Genomic DNA, 19,913 nt, shown 5'->3' on the forward strand with positions numbered 1-19,913 from the left:
GTCAAACTAGTCGACTGTGGATCACCTGAGCATTTGAATGAGAAATCCTTGGGATTGAAGCTTGATAATTGACATGGAGGTACCTTGAGATGTATGGGACACCTTGAGATCCATTTGAGGCCTTAGAGATTCAAATTCTTTTGATGAAGTGCAAACCCTAATTTAAGGGACCCTCGATTAGGAGAATGTTGCTTGAATAAACCCTTGAACCTTGAACCCTTGAGGATGAAATGAGGAGGGAAAATTTTGGGGTATGACAGTAGCAACTTGAGACGCACGTCTCAAGTTCCTTTCAACCAACGACTCTTTTCAGGTCACGTGGACGCGCGCTTTAAGGAGAAAAAGGAGGAACGTGAAAACTGAAAAGTGGGGAGTACTTTGCAAAACCTATTCCTATAAATACCAGAGGCAAAGTACTTGAAAAGGGTCTGAATTTCTGCAACGAAACTCTGCCATTTTTATTTTCTGATTACATTATTTCCTTTGCCATTTAATTTCTGTTATTCTTTTCTCACAGCAATTTCTACACCGGAAATTATTGTGAACTTTTAATAGATCTAACCTTACGTTAGATTTAGTTTTTTTATTCCTTGCTTTACTATTTTACGCCGAATAATTTTCTGAAGAACGATCCAACCGACCTGTGGTGGAAGTTCAAGTACTCGAAGATTCCAAGTTTAATTAATTTAGATTTTATTATTCAGGTTTCTATTTACCGCTTTAATTATTATTGCATGATATATTGTATGCCCACTAATATGCTTATTATTATGAACTGAACCAATTTATGCATGTTTAACCGTAACAATATATCTAGCTAATTTAATTGAGATATCGGTATGTAGAGTAAGTTAACGGTAGGGTTCCGAAATAAGTTGGCTTAAATATGTTTTATTAAATTTCACTTGTTTCTGGTTTTGTGTCTAATTTAATTTGCTAAAGTTCTAAAATCAACAGAGCGAGAGTTTGAGATTTTAGGACTGATAAATGTTAAAATCAATAGAGCGAGAGTTTGAGACCTTTAACTGGATAGTAGACATAGAACATTAGTTTTAAGAATGGCGAAAGCGTATTAAAACTGATTAGAATTTATTTATTTTCAAAAAGTGTTTTTAAACCCGACGCGAGACAGCGAGAGCGTACGTTAGAGAATACTAGCATGATCCGAGTCAACAGAGCGAGAGTTTGAGACTAGGAGATTTAAGTAGATAACTTCTTCGTGAAATGAGCATTTTATCAATTGTGATGTTTTCAAAAAGCTTTTCTAAATCTAATGGGATGGAGAGAGCGTACATTATGAGTTAGGATAGTAGTCTAAATCAACAGAGCGAGAGTTTGAGAGGAGAACTTTTAAACAACATAGTTAATAGAGATTTTTAATTAAATAAGAACCATAGCCAATGGACCTTCGAATCAGCTAAGTTAGACGAAATACATATTGATATCCGTTTATCATTATATTCTTAGAATTAAGATTTTAATTTTCCCATTAGAAACAACCCAAGTATTCTTAGCCTTAGCTTTACATAGTAACCTTAGATAACAGTAGGTCGATTTATAGTCCCCGTGGATTCGATATCTTTTAAAACTACACGACACGACTATGCACTTGCAGTCATCAGATTAATAGACACGTAAAGTCGCGATCAACAACATTCACCAAAGTCAAGTATATAAACACCAAAATTCACAAAACCGAGTTACATACAAAATGCCTTCTAAACCTACCCAAACGTGCACAGTAAATTCTAGAAAATTCTCAGAAATTATAATAAAATATAAGCTTCCATATTCTAAAATCATTTTTCAAAAATATTAATTTTCAATTTCAGGAACTCGCGTTAAATACGCCTATACCATGCTAAGCGGGCTCTCTCCTGTAAATTGGTTCTTTTTATTTTTAAGAGCGTGCTAAGCGGTCTCTATAACATTAAGCGGGTCTGCAGAAAATTCTTGCGCGACCAGCATCATATCAAACCCAAACTTTTATCCAAAAACTGATTTTAATCCTTATTTTCTTATGATTTAAAGGTCTATTAACCTAGTTCTAACATGGATTAATCATTCTAATCACAAAAACACACATGTTCATCATACCTCCATCATTCTTCATCAAATCCTAGACCTTCAAATCCTCAACAATGGACGATACGAGTCTAAATCATGTTAGTAATCATAAATTCAACAATCATCATCATCATACAACATGTTAATCATACAATCAAAATAAACCATCATAACAAATCATCAATTCCACCAAGAACAACACAAAACCCCAACATACAGTTATCAACCCCTTAAATCAAACATAATATTCATGATAACCCCCTTATCTTAGATTATTAGCTTGATTGATTCTCTTCCCGAATTCTACGGCTGTTCTTATTCTCCTCTCCTTCTTTCTCTACTTTCACGTTCTCTTCAAAATTCTACAATTATGAGAATTCTCTCCTTTTTCCTCTTTTTACCTAGTTAGCCTTAGGACCCTTATTATGAACTTCCTAATATGTCCTTACTAACTTTTCCTCATATTATCTCTTATTTTATTTTATTTAAATAATAATCATGCTAATTAGACTATTTTATTTTATTTCTAATTAACACCTAATTCCACTATCTCACACACATCAACATAAACAGCATACATCACATAATCTCATAGATAAATCATCGTGACTCACATAATCACTTCAAATCATCAGATAATCAATTAAATAATTAAATCAAATTATCGGGATGTTACAACTCTCCCCCACTTAAAGAATTTTTGCCCTAAAAAGTTACCTGACTAAAACAAAAATGGATATGACTCTCTCATTTGGTCCTCCCGCTTCCACGTGAGACTCTCACCTGCTGGTCCACCCCACAACACCTTCACTAAGGCAATCTCTTTGCCTCGCAATTTCTCACCTGAATATCATCCATTTGAATCACATGTGAAGGATCCGAAACATACTTCCTCAATTGAGATACATGAAACACTTCATGAAGATTCGTAATTGACGGAAGCAAAGCAATCCGATAAGCCACCCCACATATCTTCTCTGAAATCTGATACAGACCAATAAAACTTGGAGTAAGCTTTATCGACTTCAAAGCTCTACCGACACCGGTTACCGGAGTAACTCTCATAAATACATGATCATCCACTTGGAATTCAAGTGCTTTCCTCCTCTTATCATGATAACTCTTCTGACGACTTTGAGAAGCTTTCATCCTCTAACGGATCATCCTTATCTTTTCAGTCGTCTCTTGCACAATCTCAGGTCCGAGCATAACACTCTCTCCCAACTCATACCAACACAATGTAGTTCTACACCTCCTACCATACAATGCTTCATACAGTGTCATACCGGTACTTGCATGAAAACTATTGTTGTAAGTAAGCTCAATCAGTGGAAAATGGCTATCCCAAGCTCCTCTTTGGTCTAACACACAAGCCCTCAACAAATCCTCTAATGATTGAATAGTCCTTTCGGTCTGATCATGCGTCTGCAGATGATACGCCGAACTCAACCTCAAAGTAGTACCCAAAGCATTCTACAAACTCTTCCAAAACCTCGACGTAAACCTTGGATCTCTATCTGACACAATACTCAAAGGTATTCCATGCAACTTCACGATCTCCTCAATATACACCTCAGCCAATTTATAAATAGGATGGTTAATCTTCATCAGTAAGAAATGAGCCGACTTAGTCAACCTATCCACAATCAACCAAATATAATCATTGCCTTTAGTAGTCTTTGGCAAACCCGTCACAAAATCCATAGAAATATTATCCCACTTACACTCTGGAGTGTTTAATGGTTGCATTATTAACCCGAAAGGCTTCTGACGTTCCACCTTCGTCTTCTGACAAGTTAAGCAAGCATAAACAAACTCAGTAACATATTTCTTTGTATCGGGCCACCAAAATAATCTCTTCAAGTCTTGATACTTCTTCGTATCACCTGGATGAATATTTAAACCACTTCTATGTCCTTCTTCAAGAATACTCTTCTTAAGTTCGGAAATATCTGGAATACATACTCTATTCCCAAATTTCATCACACCATTCTCATCAAGTCAGAATTCACCTCCTTTACCTTGGTTAATTAATGTTAATTGCTCAACCAATTTCAAGTCGGATTTTCGTCCTTCTCAAATTTCTTCAAGAATTCCACTTGTCAACTTTAACATTCCCAATTTCACCCACCAAACTCATATCTTGGAATTGTTCAACTAACTCTAATTCATGCACCATCATCATTGACATATGCAAAGACTCCCAACTCAATGCACCAGCCACCACATTTGCTTTACTCAGATGACAACTCAAATCAAAATCACAGTCTTTCAATAATTTCAACCATCTTCTCTGCCTCATGTTCAACTTTTTCTGATCAAACAAGTACTTCAAATTTTTGTGATCACTAAACACTTCAAATTTTGAGCCAAAAATATAATGTCTCTAAATCTTCAAAACAAACACCACAACGGCCAATTCTAAATCATGCGTAGCATAATTCCTCTCATGAACTTTAAGTTGTCTTGAAGCACAGATAACTACTTGTTTGTTTTACATCAATACACCTCTAAGACCCATCTTTGACGCATCAATCATCCAACACATTTGTTATAAGTTTGAATTTATGTTGTTTTTACCTGGATGATCTCTAGAAGATTCTTCAAAAAAAATTGTTGTTCTCCTCAATTATAGACCTTACATTTGAACTAAACCTCTTAGATAATTCCTTACCCAATTTTTTATTTTTTATTTATAAAATTAATCTCTCACTTAAATCATTCCCTTTAACTAAATCAAATTCTTCTCTTTTGTTGTCATTAGCTTTCAGTTCGAAATTACTAAACAATTTCTTCTCCATGAGGCCTCTCATTCGACATTTAATTTATTTTGACCAAAATATCAAAATAGCTTTTCCAAGTGTCAAAATCATAAAAATAAAATGAGAGATAACTCCAACTGAGAGACTCGGGTACAACATTTTTGCAACACCTTAACTCGTTGAGGGGTTTGATAAATTTGTCTTTACTGATTAAAAAATTGAACAAAGATTCGTCCATTATAATTGAATGTTAAAATTAATTAATTACAAACCAAACAATATTCATGATTAAATCAATTTAGTGCTATAACAAACATTATGGTAATATACAAAATGAGAATGTTTTCTCTTTGTCTTCCTCTAATGAGATAAGAAAATATCGATAAAAATTACGCGTCCATACAATCAGGCAATTGAGTTGAACTACCGGGTTTAAAATGAAATTCTTTTTTTTGTTGATATATCAATATATAAAAAATTCAAATAAACATATCCATATAAAAATGTGTCAAATGATTTGTTTAAATAATAATAGTTAACTATAAAAAAATTGTTTAGGCAAGCAAGCAGTAAAATTAATTAGTAGAAAAAATTGAATTGTTTTGGTTCTTTGATGAGAAAATATTATTAGTAAATACATGAAAAATAAAGAAGACGTTGAGAAATTAAAGCCTTTAATCTTTGTTAAAAGGCATTCTTGCGTAATGGAAGAGTTGAATTAGGTAGTTATAGTGTGATTTTGGTAGCATGTCAACAAGCACCAGTGGTCTAGTGGTAGAATAGTACCCTGCCACGGTACAGACCCGGGTTCGATTCCCGGCTGGTGCAAAGCAGTTAGAGCTGTGATGAAAATGCAGTGATGTTCGGTAACATCACCTCATCCTGTAATACTGGATGAGAAAATGTGACTCTGAGCTCTTATTTTTTTTGTCATTAATTAACACCAATTCAGGGCAATACATTTTCCTTCTCTCCAAGTTCAGGGCAATGTTTATGCATGTTGTGTTGAATACAAACCAAACAATGCTTCTTACTACTTGGATAATCATGTCCCTTGAGACTCTCCCTGCTGCTGCTGCAGAGTTGTTCTATTCAAACACCTTCTAGTTTCAAATTTCCACTATTTTTTTACCTATCAAAACTCAATACAGACAGCAACATTGAATTATTATGATTATGCTTTTTATTCTTCTTATTTAACACCAAAATGTATTACTTAACATGCTTTCAAACTCTCATTGCCTTTTCACTTTTGATTTTCAATATTCTTCTGGCTTTAAGGGACTCAACTCTGTTGTGCATTATATATATTTTGTATCTAACCACACTCTAGGTGGATGGGAAATTTCAACTACCTTATTATGCATGAATATCATTTTTAGGATCTCAAAACTTTAAGTTTTTTAATAAAACTTCTGTATACTTTTTGTCTACTCTAAATTTTGAGTACATCTTTACCATCATTCATACTTGGAACTCTTTTATACTAAAGAACTCTAAGTTTCTTGTTTTTGAGCAAAATTTAAACCTTTAGAAATGCCTTCTAGCTCACCTAAGACAATATTCAATCTTGCTTCTTTTTTATTCAAAAATATATAGTGTAATTTTAAAATTTTATTATATACATTATTGTAGTGTTATAGTTACATATTCTAAAGTTTATAATATATCAAATCATGATCTTCAAGGTTAACTCTAGCCGCCCTCTCTTCTACGCCTCTCTCATCCAAACCATTCTTGAAAGAAATGGTATTTCATTTATTGATTCTTATTTCTCTAAAGCACCAAAGTTGATTGATGATCAAGCGGTGAAACAAATGCGATATATATTATCTGGATGCAATCAATATGTATTTTTATTAAGACAAGTTAATCCCCTCTCTTGAAGTTTCCAAAGGCTTTGTTAGTTAGAAGTAGGGGTGTTCGTGGTTCATGAACTACATTAAACTGAACCAAATTAATGGTTCAATTCAGTTTTTGAAAACCATTTTAATAAAAAATCAGTTAATTGGTAAAACAATTTCAATTCAGTTTTAAATTAGTTCAGAACCGGCTTGTATTTATATACTGGTTTATAATCAGTTTTTAGTTAGAAACTAGTTTAAAACCAATTTATATTTAAAAACTAGATTTATTTTATAAAGTGTTTCAAAATTGCTTTTATATATATATATATATATATATATATATATATATATATATATATATATATATATATATATATATATATATATATATATATATATATATATATATATATATATATATATATATATATATATATATATATATATATAAATAAGTTTGTTGTACTTACAAGTAACAAAATTAATTTTCAGAACCATAATAGAACTATCTAGTGGAATGGTGCTCTTCGACTGTAGTGTATAAATCATATGTAAAAATAATTACTGTTACCATTAATATTTTCTTTTTATTTTATTTTCCATGTGAAATTTGTTTGTTAATTATTGCATGCAAGCAAAATTTCAATTGCGTTTTCCTTTGGTTCCAGTTCGTGAGGTGAAATTTTTTACAGTTTTGCAAGCAATAGCTTATGTGTTGATACTTGATAGATAACTTCGGATAAACTTTTTCCGACTACAAATCCAATTTTTTTTAATTGTAAGAGGTTTACTTTTTAACTTCTACTGGTTGCTGATAATAGATTTTCTATATGGATACTTGATATAAACATTTTCTTGATTATTGGCTCTAGTTATCATTAATTCAACTCAATAATTGATTATAGTCTTACAATTTTAAATGTAAAATTAATTATCTATATTTTTGTTTTTCTTCCTATCACATTTGTGGTATTTACTATATTGATGTACAAGTAATTGAAATATTGTAGTATTATTTTATTTTCAGAAAAAAAACAATTTATTTTAATATTTAGAGAAAGGAATTAACTATTTTTCTATTTTTTAGAAAAAAGTTTACAATTTTTTAAATAAAAATATCTTTTTAAACTTAATTTTCAAAAAAAAAAAAATCATATTTTTTTTGATTAAAAAGTATTATTGATGTTTTTAAAAACAATTAGTCAAACTGTTTAAACTGGTTTTTAACTTAAATTTGGTTAACTAGATTGTTTACAATATATGGTTCAGTTCATTAGCCATTTAAATGGTTTATGTTTTTTGTGGTTCAATGCAATTCAGATTAGGAATATGGTTCAATTAACCATATTTTTGCACACCCCTAGTTGGAAGGCGGTTCTTGTCTCCTCTAGCACTAATAGGTTGATGCCTACGATTAATGTAACACCCCATTTATATATTTACTCTTTTGTGTTATGTTACTCTTAATAATTGAGATTGAAAATAGTCGAGTTAAGGAATATATTATAGGAATTATAATTAACAAAATATAATAATAATAATAATAATAATAATAATAATAATAATAATAATAATAATAATAGTAGTAGAATATTGATAATAATTAATATAAGTTATTATTATTGATAAGATTACTATTATTCATATTATAATTATTATTGTTATTATTTTAATTATTAGTATTATTGGAATAATTATTTTAATAATTAGAATAATTAGGAATTAGGGGATATAGGAAAAAGAACAGAGAAGTTAGAAAAACACTTTCACGTAAAAAGAGAAGGAGGAGCGCTAGGGCAAACGAAGGAAAACAACAAGTTTCATTATTGTCAAAGGAAATTAAGCTCGGAATTAAGGTAAGGGGTGAATGAATTCAATTAAGGGTGGTTGAACATGAGAGGGTAGTGAGGCTTCCTTCCCCTCTTAGAACTTTTGATTTTCTTCCATGAATTGATCTGAATCTTTATGTATTTGTATGATTTGTGATGAAGTTCGTAATTGTTTTGTGTGGATATGTAGTGTTGATGATAAATTCCAGAATCTATGCAACATGTGATGAAAACCCTTGTGTGCTTGAAAACTATAAACAAATCTGTGAAATTTCCTTGAATCTTAAGAATAGAAGTGTTATTTGTTGTTGTTGTTGATATATAAATCATGTAGTGTAATTATAAGTTGCTGGAGATGAAGTGGAATTGATCTGGAACTAAATTAGGGAGGGTAGAAGTGAATCATTGGAGAAGAATTCGTACTGGTGCAGAAAATTGGGTTTTTGTCAGGTCCGTCTAGCCATACGCGTATAGGGGCTATACACGTATGAGGGCCCTTTGGATTAGCCGTTGAGAACAAGTTCTGGGGGTACGCGTATGATACGCGTATGGTTCTAGGATGGAAAGTCTTGAGAAAAATGCCCTTCTGGTGATACGCGTACGATACGCGTATCGTGGCAGGTCATATGCGTATGGGGGAGTGATACACGTATGGACTGGGTGGTAAACTTGGAGGGTAAACACCCTTCCGGTGATGCGCGTATGGATGGGTGCGAGCAAAGGTAATACGCGTATGGGAAAGGGCCATTCACGTATTAGCCTGTTGTGTGTAGTTTTTTCACTTTTGCGATGCTTTCCCGATTTTGCAAGGCAGTGTAATCCGTAGTGACTACTGAGAGTGTAAATAAATTAATTAATCAATAGGTTAATTAGGATGGGATAAGGTGAGGAAAATTGGGTGAGTTCTCGTGATTAAGCCGTGATTTGTAACTTATGGATTGTGACTGTAATATCTTGTATTATGTGAATATGCTTGATTTAATGCAGGGGTTCCCAAGAGTGGAACATAGTGAGTATGTGGCTCACGTGTGATCAATGAGGATCGTGTTCTCGTGATTAAGCCGTGATGTTGAAAAGAAGAAGCAGAAGAAGGATGATAAGAAGAAAGATGAGAAGGATGAAGAAAAGAAGAAGAAAAAGAAGAAAGATAAGAAGAAGAAAGAAGAAAAGAAAGTTGTTGAAGGAGAAAAGGAGAAGGAAGAAGAAGAGAAAAAGGAAGAAGAAAGGAAGAAAGAGATTTCACAGGGAAAAAAGAAGGTGGTGATTCAGAAGAAGAGGAAAGCTGTTGGAGATGAATCTGAGAGGCCTCACAAGAAGAGATCTTCAGGTATTCATATCTCTGAACCTGATTCTGTATCTGTTTTAATTTCAAAATCTGTACCAACAGAAGTTCCCCCACTCTCTCAACCAGAAATTCAACCAGAAAAAGCCCCAGCCAAATCACCTCCAGCCACCAAAGTTCTCACCCCTCCTCCTTCACCCAAGACTAAAGGCACTGTGCCTAATCTTGTTTCTGACCACCCTATTTCTGAACCTATCCTAGAAATCTTACCCCTCCAAACCCTCTTTACTCCTCACACCTCTATCCCATCTTCTCAACCTCCTCCTCATTCAAACTATTCTTCTGTTGCTAACCCTGTTACCAATGCCACCGCATCAGAATCCACAAATTCTGATTCCTTAAAAGACCTCTTTCGTTCTTGCAATTATAAACCTAAACCTCGTCCTGACCCTGCTTTTGTAGTCTTAGATTCTGAGGATGAAGCAGAATCATTGCTTTCTCTTGATAGAGAACTTGAGCCTTACTTTATTCTGAACCCAGACTCCTCCACTACAAATTTCAAAACCAAACCTTCTGAACTCTCTGTTGGTGTACGTTTTGAATTTTTAAAGCTTAAGGTACAGGCAGGTCTATATGCACTGAAGGTAGCACATAATACCAACATGGATTATGTTGCTTCTGGGAATCTCTGGAGAGCTTTCAGAAGAGAGATTAATGCTGACCTTCTGAAGCTGCAAGAAGCTTGTTTGGCTGATGCTCCTGGACCTTCTGGATTTCTAAGGGACTTTGAAGAAATCTACTTATTTCCCATCAGAAGCTGGAAATCTCTTGAAGAGAAGGAATCTACTGATGAGCTTGAAGAAGTGCATCCTCTGGCTTTGGTTGTGTGGAAGCCTCAGTACAACGTTCTGACTAGCGACCTTCAGTCTATATTCAACTGGCTTAGGGAGAATCCCTCTGATAAAGCACCAAGTATGGTATATCCAGAAGTTGAATACCCATCAGAACCGGTTGCTCCAACACCTCCAGAGAATCTGGCTGACATTCTTCTGGCTCTTGAGAATCCAGATGCTGAGATCCCTGCTCCTGTGTATCCTGAAGATGCTTCTGAATCAGAAGCTGGTGCTGAGAATCATGATGCTGAGAATCATTCTGCTGAGAAAACTCTTGTTAAGGAAAATCAAGATGATGTTCTCATGCTTCAAGCACATGCTGAAAATCCTCCTGTCATGGATAATAGCTTCGATGCTTCTTCTGCTGGACCTTCTGCCTCTGTTTTGATAAACACTATAAAGGCTATTCAACATAATCAAGCTGACTTGGCTACTCGTTTGGACAAGCACGAGGATACTCATGATGAGTTCAGATCATTCATGAAGACTCAGAAGGAAGACACTACTGAGATTAAAAACCTTCTGGCCATCTTAGCTAATAGGCTTGGCCCGTCGTAGTCTGTCTTGGTCTTAGTTTTTTTTCTTTGTTTCTATGCATCTATTTTTTTCTTGGATCTACTTCTATCAATCTTTTGTACCTTCTGACTTTTTTAATCAATGAAATATTATCTTCTTCACTCTGTGTGTCTTTTATCATCTGAATCTTTTAATGCTTTTTGATGTTATGACAAAAAGGGGGGGGAAACATGATAATTGATTTGATTTATTATATCAGTTGCTGGGATTAAGTCTCAACATTTCCTACCATTATTTGCAAGTTCTATGTCTTTGAGATTTTTTTGCAGGATTGAAGATATTCTGAAAAAGCTCAACATGAGAAGCAAATACATGGGGAAAAGTAATTCTATAAAGAAGCATGCTCTTGGAAAATTGAAGCAAGCTTAGTGCTGTGAAGCTTCAAGATCAGAAGCAAGAAGAATGTTCTGATATTCATTTTTAGAATGCTCTGATACATTCTTCTTAGAATGCTCTGATACATTCTCTTTCTCAAGAATGCTCTTATACATTCATGCTCTGGTATTTTTTGTTTAGTATGCTCTGATACATTCCAGGATGTAAAGATACTCTGATACATTCAAGAATGTTCTGATTCAATCAATCATGCTATGTCTCAATTGATTACAAAGGAGAAATTCAAAGCTCTGAAGTTATCCTATGGAAGCAAGAAGCAGAAGCTCTGAATATTCTGAAGTTCTATGCTAAGTGAAAGTCTCTACTGAAATGAAAAATACTCAGGGAAGTCTTTTATTTATAAATTCTTCTAGTATTAATTTCATGGGGAGATTATTAATCTCAGGGGGAGACATATTCACACACTCTGATTATATGCTTATGCTATATCTGTGTAATTGTCTTTTGTCATCTGATATTATGGTTACAAATTCATATCAATTATATATGTTTTTGTCATCATCAAAAAGGGGGAGATTGTTAGAACAAGATTTGTTCTGATCAATATTCTTGTTTTGATGATAACATTATATATGAATTTTGTATAAGACAATGTGGTACTCTAATCCTTTACATTTTCTATTTCAGGAAATACATAAAGAGTATGCACAATTCAGCGCTCAGAAGCACTGACTCAGAAGGTTCTGGATGGCTGCATCAGAACATGCTCTAGCAAGACATCAGAAGATGGTCAAGCAAAATCAGAACATGGACTATGAAGCATCAGAAGAACATGAAGTCAGAAGCAGAAGCACTGAAGTTCTGAACGGTATCACGCTCAAGCTCTTCAAAGTCAGAAGACAAGAAGATGCTCTGCACCAAGCTGATTGACTCTGATATTCAAACGTTGTATTCACAAATCTGAGTTCAGAAGAAAGTACAAGATGACAGGCTATTAATTCTAATCTCTGACTGGCAAAAGGAACGTTAGAAGCTACAAAAGGCAAAGTCAGTAAAAGCAGCAAAAGCATGGCTCGAGGTAGTTGACAAAAGTGTGAAACATTAAATGCAAAGCTGTACTATTCACGCAATGCATTAAATGCAACCCAACGGTCATCTTCTCAAACGCCTATATATATGGAAGTTCTGATCAGAAGCAGCCAACTTACAATTGTGAAAAATACTGAAACGCTGTCAAATTCAAAGCTCACGAACTTCATCTTCAACCTTACAAACTCTTGTAATATTTAGTGAGTGTTAAGCTTAGAACTTAAGAGAAATATCATTGTTGTGATTATAGCTTTATAAGAAGCAATTCATACTCTTGTAAACATTATTTTACATTGATTGTAAAAGGTTCCTAGAGTGATCAGTGTGATCAGTAGACTCTAGAAGACTTAGAAGTTATCTAAGTGGTGAATTCCTAGAGTGATCAAGTTGTGATCTGTATACTCTAGAAGACTTAGAGGTTATCTAAGTGGAAAACCATTATAATCAGTTGGATTAGTGGATTAAATCCTCAGTTGAGGTAAATCACTCTAAGAGGGCGGACTGAAGTAGTTTCGTTAACAACGAACCAGGATAAAAATAATTGTGTTCATTGTTTTTATCTTACAAGTTTTTAAAGTCACACTTATTCAACCCCCCCCCCCCCCCCCCCTTCTAAGTGTTTTTCTATCCTTCATAGATGTTTTTCCGAATACAAATATTATTTTTATTTAGGTATCATTTACAAAAATATTTGGATCAATATTAAATTTTCGTATATAAAAATATTTAGATCAATAATAGATATTTTTCCGTATACCATTTTTGGATCAAAAATATTTGATCATAAATAACATATTTCGTATATAAAAATATTTAGGTCAATAATAAATATTTTTCCGTATACAAACTTCATTTTTGTTTAGGTATCATTTAGAAAAATATTTGAATCAATAGTAAATTTCCTATATAAAAATATTTAGATCAATAGTAGATTTTACCATTTTGGAATAAAAATATTTGGATTATAAATATCATTTTTCGTAAATAATAGATTTTTTCCGTATAAAAATATTATTTTTATTTAGGTATCATTTACAAAAATATTTGGATCAATATTAAATTTTTCGTATATAAAAATATTTAGATCAATAATAGATTTTTGGCCTATGTCATTTTTGAATAAAAAATATTTGGATCATAAATAACATTTTTCGTATATAAAAATATGTAGATCAATAATAGATTTTTTACCCGTATAGAGACTTCATTTTTGTTAAGGTATCATTTACAAAAATATTTGGATCAATAGTAAATTTCGTATATAAAAATATTTAGATCAAAAGTAGATTTTTTCCTGTATACCATTTTTGAATAAAAAATATTTGGATCATAAATATCATTTTTCGAAAACAATAGATTTTTTTCTGTATACAAATATTATTTTGATTTATGTATCATTTTTTTTTGGAAGAATAAGAAATTATATATATTTCCAAAAACAATTTATATACAAAGCGACCCATAGGGTCCAGCTACTATCTACTAAGCAACCAAAACACTACTCAAAGAAGAAAAGGAGCAATTTTTTCTCTAAGGCTCGGTTTTCTCCATATCCTATGCACTATGGTATCTATGACCTCACTATGTATACTCCTATTCCGATATCTATCATCGGATCTATATACAATAGCATTTCTATAACTCCAACAAGAGTAAACAGTCTCCACAAACGCAGTCTTCAGCAGCCTTGATTTCCAGTTTTATTTTTGCTCATGTGAATGATCCAGCTTAATTCATGTTCCCACCTCTGTGGATTATGATCCACCTGCATCCATTGCAAGACCTCCTTCCAAATGTCGCGAGTCTTGTTGCAATCAAAAAGTAAATGGTAGAGACTTTCAGTCCCTGCACACAAAACACAATTTTCATTATCCAGGATACCAAACCGCTTCAAACGATCCTTTGTTGCTAAACGACCGTGGCAGGCTAACCAAGTGATGAAGAAAGCTCTAGGCCTGGCTTCATTATCATAAAAAACCTTCCTCCAAGGTACAGTTTGATTATTGGTCAAAAATCCAATGTAAATCTTCTTCTTGCAGAATTTTCTAGCACTCAAACTATCTTTCCAAGCCTGCATCCCTGCAAGATCCTCTCTTTGATTTAGGATGACTTTGAGCATCCAAGAACAACTGGCTCTAACCTTCACAGTCATGACATGATCTTGTTTAATGTAGTAACTATGAATCCATCTTACCCAAAGTGTCATTTTTCCTGCAAAGATCCCACAGCAATTTGCTAAGGCATGCCTTGTTCCACCTATCCAAGTCAAACACATTTAGCCCCCCCTGATTCTTTGGCTCACAGATTTTGCTCCATGCAATTGGGGCTCTTCTATAAGTTCCCTCCTTTCCTGTCCACAAGAAGTTCCTGCACATGCTTTCCAACCTTTTAATGATCCCTTTAGGTAGAGGAATGCACTGTAGCCAGTAATTTGCAGTACTGAAGATCACACTGTTTATAAGTTGAATTCTCCCAGAATAGCTGAGCATCTGTGCATACCAATGCCCAATTCGTTTGCCAATTTTCTTAACAAGTTGAATACATTGATGGCTAGACATCTTTTTACTCTCCAGGGGTACACCAAGGTACTGCACAGGCAGAGTACCAATGCCAAAACTTGTAATATCAGCCATTATCTCCTCCTGAGCCCTATCCATCCCTCCACAAAACAACTTACATTTGGTAGGATTCACTACCAGTCCAGTTGCTCTAGAAAATTCATGAAACTTCATCAACAGCTGCACAGAATTTACATCCCCTCGCGAGAACAATAGCAAATCATCAGCAAAGCTCATGTCAATAAGTCCTAATTTATCACATTTACTATGAAATTTAAAGGTCGGACTCTTTGCTAGCTCATCTAACTTCCTATGCAAGTATTCCATCACCACCACAAAGAGGAGTGGTGAGATGGGATCACCCTGCCTCAAACCTTTTGCTGCCTTCATACTCTTAGAGATATTCCCATTTATGTTGAATTGGTAGCATACAGTTGTTACACTAAGCATAGTCCAATCAATGAATCTTCTAGGGAATCCAACTTCAGCCATAATTTTCTTCAGTGCCTGCCAGTCCACAGAATCATACGCTTTCTGTATATCCATTTGAAGCATACACCTTGGCATACTACCCTTTCTACTATAACCCTTTACCAGCTCATATGCTAACAAGATATGGTCATGGATGTCTTGACCAGGCACAAAGGTTGCCTGATTCCTGCTAATTATACTTGGAAGGACTACACTCATTCTCCTTGCCATCACTTTAGCTATGATTTTATAGACTGTAGTACAGCAAGCAATAGGTCTAGATTCTTTCATACTCTTAGCAGCAGCATGTTTATGGATCAAGGAGACTAGAGTTTTATTCCATTTCTTATCCAGGACACCTTTTTCAAAAAACTCTCTTACCACATGAATGACATCATGCTTCACAATGCTCCAAGAGGCTTTAAAAAACTTGGAGTTATAGCCATCCACTCCAGGAGCCTTGAGATCACCAATACTTTTTAAAGCTTGTACAATCTCTGCCTCAGTCACATCTTTGATCAGGTCCATTCTTTGGCTATTAGATAATTGCTTTCCTTTCCTCAACACCCTGATGTCCACTGCCTCCAGCCTTCTCTGAGCAGTCCCCATGAGTTTACTATAAAAATTAAGAACCTCATCAGTGATGTCCTCATGTCTTGTAACCACAGTTCCATCATCTTTAAACAACTTCTGAATCTTCATATGACTTTGTTTGGTCTTGAGGGAAGCATGGAAGTAAGCGCTATTGCCATCCCCAAGTCTAATCCAGTTCACCTTTGCTCTTTGTCTCATGATTTTCTCCTCAATAGTTAGAAGTTCAAGAAGCTTGTCAGTCTTTTCCTTTTCCTCCCTTGTCAAGGTCTCATTCATTTTATCCTGCACAATGGAATGTTGCACCTCATCCAACTCTTTCCTAGCTTGCTCAATCTGCCACTTAATCCCACTAAAAGGTTTACTCAACTTATTGAGTATAGGCTGCAACCTTTTCAACTTATGCCACAAGATAGATTTAAGCAGTGGTTAACTGCCATCTATGCCTGAAACAAGCTGGATAAAAGGAGGTAGTTGTGGCAAGATATAGAAAGAATTCACTCTAATCAGCAGGGGCCTTGGTGTCTTATGGGTGACTTTAACAATGTGTTAAGTATTAATGACAGGATTGGAGGTAAACCTGTGCAGGAAGGAGAATACATTGATTTGAATAACATGATGATTCAATGCGGTCTTTCTGATATGGATAAAAGAGGTGATAGATACACTTGGTGTAACAAGCATGCTACTGGTACTATCTACTCTTGTATTGATAGGGTAATGGCAAATAGGGAATGGTTCCAGCAGAATCTGAATTGTAATCTTCATGTGTTAGAGCCTGGTATTTTTGACCATGCTATACTTTGTCTTACAAGTGAGGAGCAACAAAGGAATAAAAAAGGCATGTTCAAGTTTATAAACGTGGTGAGTAAAGTTGATGATTATAGTGACCAGGTGGAAAGAAGCTGGAAGAGAGAGGTCAGAGGAAACCACCAGAATATTTATGTATCATTTACAAAAATATTTGGATCAATATTAAATTTTCGTATATAAAAATATTTAGATCAATAATAGATTTTTTGAATAAATTATTCCCTTATACCATTTTTGACAAAAATATATTTTGATCATAAATACCGATTTTCGTACATAAAAAATAATAGATTTTTTTTTTTGGAAGAAAGAAGTGAGAAAGTGATGAAAGAGAAAAAAAATAGAGAATGAAGAGAAAATTGATAAGTTTGATAAAATATGATATTGCATTATTTTAATAATAAAATTAAAAACTTTATTATGCAAAGATCAAATAACCACAATTTTAATGTGGTAGAAAAAATCAAATAAAGATATTTTTAACTTTTCCACCGTTATTAATTTATTATAGATAGTGTTATATGCAGTCTCCTGCATGTCTAATTGCATAGACAAATAGTCATCACGTGATTGAAGAAATATACGTTCTATATAATAAATCTTTTTCTATAGACCATGTATATGGCATAATGGCAAGTTATCTCCATATTGCAACCTAAATGGATATTAGCAAAGTTGCCTATATTTTTCTCTCTTAAATTAGATATAAATTCTGATAATATTATTATTAATTTTTATCAGTACATATTTAACAATTTCTCAGTATTTATGAAGGAATTGAATAATGGATCAATGAATAGATCAAATGCAACTTTAATTTTGTTCTATTGTTTAGTTTTAATTTTCTGTTTATCTTTTCTTTTCATCATGTAATATCTTTTTTTAAGCTATAAATTAATTTAAATACCTACAAATATTTATCCAGTCGTTAATTTCTTTCTTTGTCCATGTTTTTTATATTTAATAATTAATTACACAGGTAAAATAATTTTTTTTGTCTCGTATGTTAATCTCGAGGTTCATTTTGGTCTTTAACTTCAAAAAGTTTTATATTGATCTCTTACATCTTTAAAATGTATCATTTTAATCATTTTTGTCACATTAGCGACTATTTAACGATCAATTTTTGAGTTTTTACGTTGTTAATTAGACAAAAATGATCAGCATGATAAGTTTTGAAGAGTTAAAAGATCAATATCAAATTTTTTAAAATTAAAGGACCAAAACAAATCCGAATTTAACTTACGGAACAAAAAAAATATTTTAACGTAATTATAATTAAAATGTTATTAATTAATCATATTATATATTAATATTAAAATTAAGAAACAGATATTAGCAAAGTTACCTTATTTTCTCTCTTAAATTAGATATAAATTCTACTAATATTATTATTAATTTTAATTTATACATATTTAACAATTTCTCAATACTTATGAAGGAATTGAATAATGGATCAATGAATCAAAAATAAAGACATAAATAAAATGAAAATTTAAATATTTTAAAGAATTAAAGTGGAAAAAAAATAAAAGTTTTACTTTAACAACCTATTGATTTATTTTGATGTACTACCAATAATATCAACTTATATTTTTTTAAATTAATATTTTATATGATTCACTTTTATATTTTATTATATATTAACGTCAAAATAAACTGTCATATAACGTTAATTTTGATGTAATTCATTGACATAGTAAATTACTGTAGATTAATATCAAAAGTATTAGATTATTTTGTAATAAAAAAGTTATTAAAAATCTATTTATTATTATTTATTATAAATCAATTAAAAATGAATTTTTGGAAACATGATGGTAGGTTAAATCAATTTTTTGGTGATAGGAATTAATTGAAAAAGTGGATTAATTGAAAAAGTGGATTAATTGGAGGACCCGAGGACCCGTTTGGTGTGCAGCATAAAAGACATGATATGATATATGTATCACATCGTATCTCAATCCAATGTTTGTTGACACACCAAGATAGGATAAGTTAATCCTGAAACTTATCCTATCCTGCCTCACTAGTTCAAATTGTTATCCTGAATATAAGCTGGATTAGAATCCGGCAGGATAGGAAAAGAAAATGATTTACTAATTTTGTCCCTATAAAATATAATTTAAAATTAAAAATTAAATATGACAAAATATAAATAAAAACTAATTTGATATTAAACTAAAAATATTAATAACTAATTTAATAAAATAAAATAATTATTAAAAATTTTAAAATATGAATACTAATTTTATTTTTTATCAAATTGAATATATGTTCTTGCAAGGGATAATTTTGTCATTTACATACTTTATATATATATATATATATATATATATATTATATTATATATATATATATATATATATATATATATATATATATATATTATAATATATATATATATATATATGTATATATATATATATATATATATATATATAACTAATTTGATATCTAATTAAAAATATTAATAACTAATTTAACAAAATAAAAAAATTAGAATATTTAAAAATAAAATAATTATTAAAAAATTTTAAAATATGAATACTAATTTTATTTTTTGTCAAATTGAATATATGTTCTTGCAAGGATAATTTTGTCATTTACATACTTATAATATATATATATATATATATTATATATAATATAGACGAGAGAGAGAGAGAGAGAGAGGAGAGAGAGAGAGAGAGAGAGAGAGGAGAGAGAGGAGAGAGATGAGAGAGAGAGAGGAGAGAGAGGAGAGAGAGAGAGAGAGATGAGAGAGAGAGAGAGAGGAGAGAGAGAGAGAAGAGAGAG

At 32.4% G+C, this 19,913-nt stretch overlaps 1 protein-coding gene and 2 non-coding genes across 3 annotated transcripts; 2 read left to right on the plus strand and 1 right to left on the minus strand.

Annotated features, from left to right (window-relative positions):
- Positions 1–5,586: 5,586 nt before the first annotated feature.
- Positions 5,587–5,657, plus strand: TRNAG-GCC (transfer RNA glycine (anticodon GCC)). Its single transcript has one exon. It is a non-coding gene; the product is annotated as a tRNA-Gly (tRNA).
- A 9-nt stretch (positions 5,658–5,666) lies between these two features.
- On the plus strand, positions 5,667–5,747 carry LOC131635448 (small nucleolar RNA snoR114). Its single transcript, XR_009293820.1, has one exon. It is a non-coding gene; the product is annotated as a small nucleolar RNA snoR114 (small nucleolar RNA).
- Positions 5,748–14,359: 8,612 nt separating this feature from the next.
- On the minus strand, positions 14,360–14,833 carry LOC131635435 (uncharacterized). The gene has a single exon (XM_058906059.1). It carries the CDS (start codon positions 14,831–14,833, stop codon positions 14,360–14,362), a length of 474 nt encoding a protein of 157 aa, XP_058762042.1.
- Between the last annotated feature and the right edge of the window lie 5,080 nt (positions 14,834–19,913).

Source organism: Vicia villosa, unplaced genomic scaffold (assembly GCF_029867415.1).
Source record: "Vicia villosa cultivar HV-30 ecotype Madison, WI unplaced genomic scaffold, Vvil1.0 ctg.001488F_1_1_1, whole genome shotgun sequence".
Lineage (NCBI taxonomy): Eukaryota > Viridiplantae > Streptophyta > Magnoliopsida > Fabales > Fabaceae > Vicia > Vicia villosa.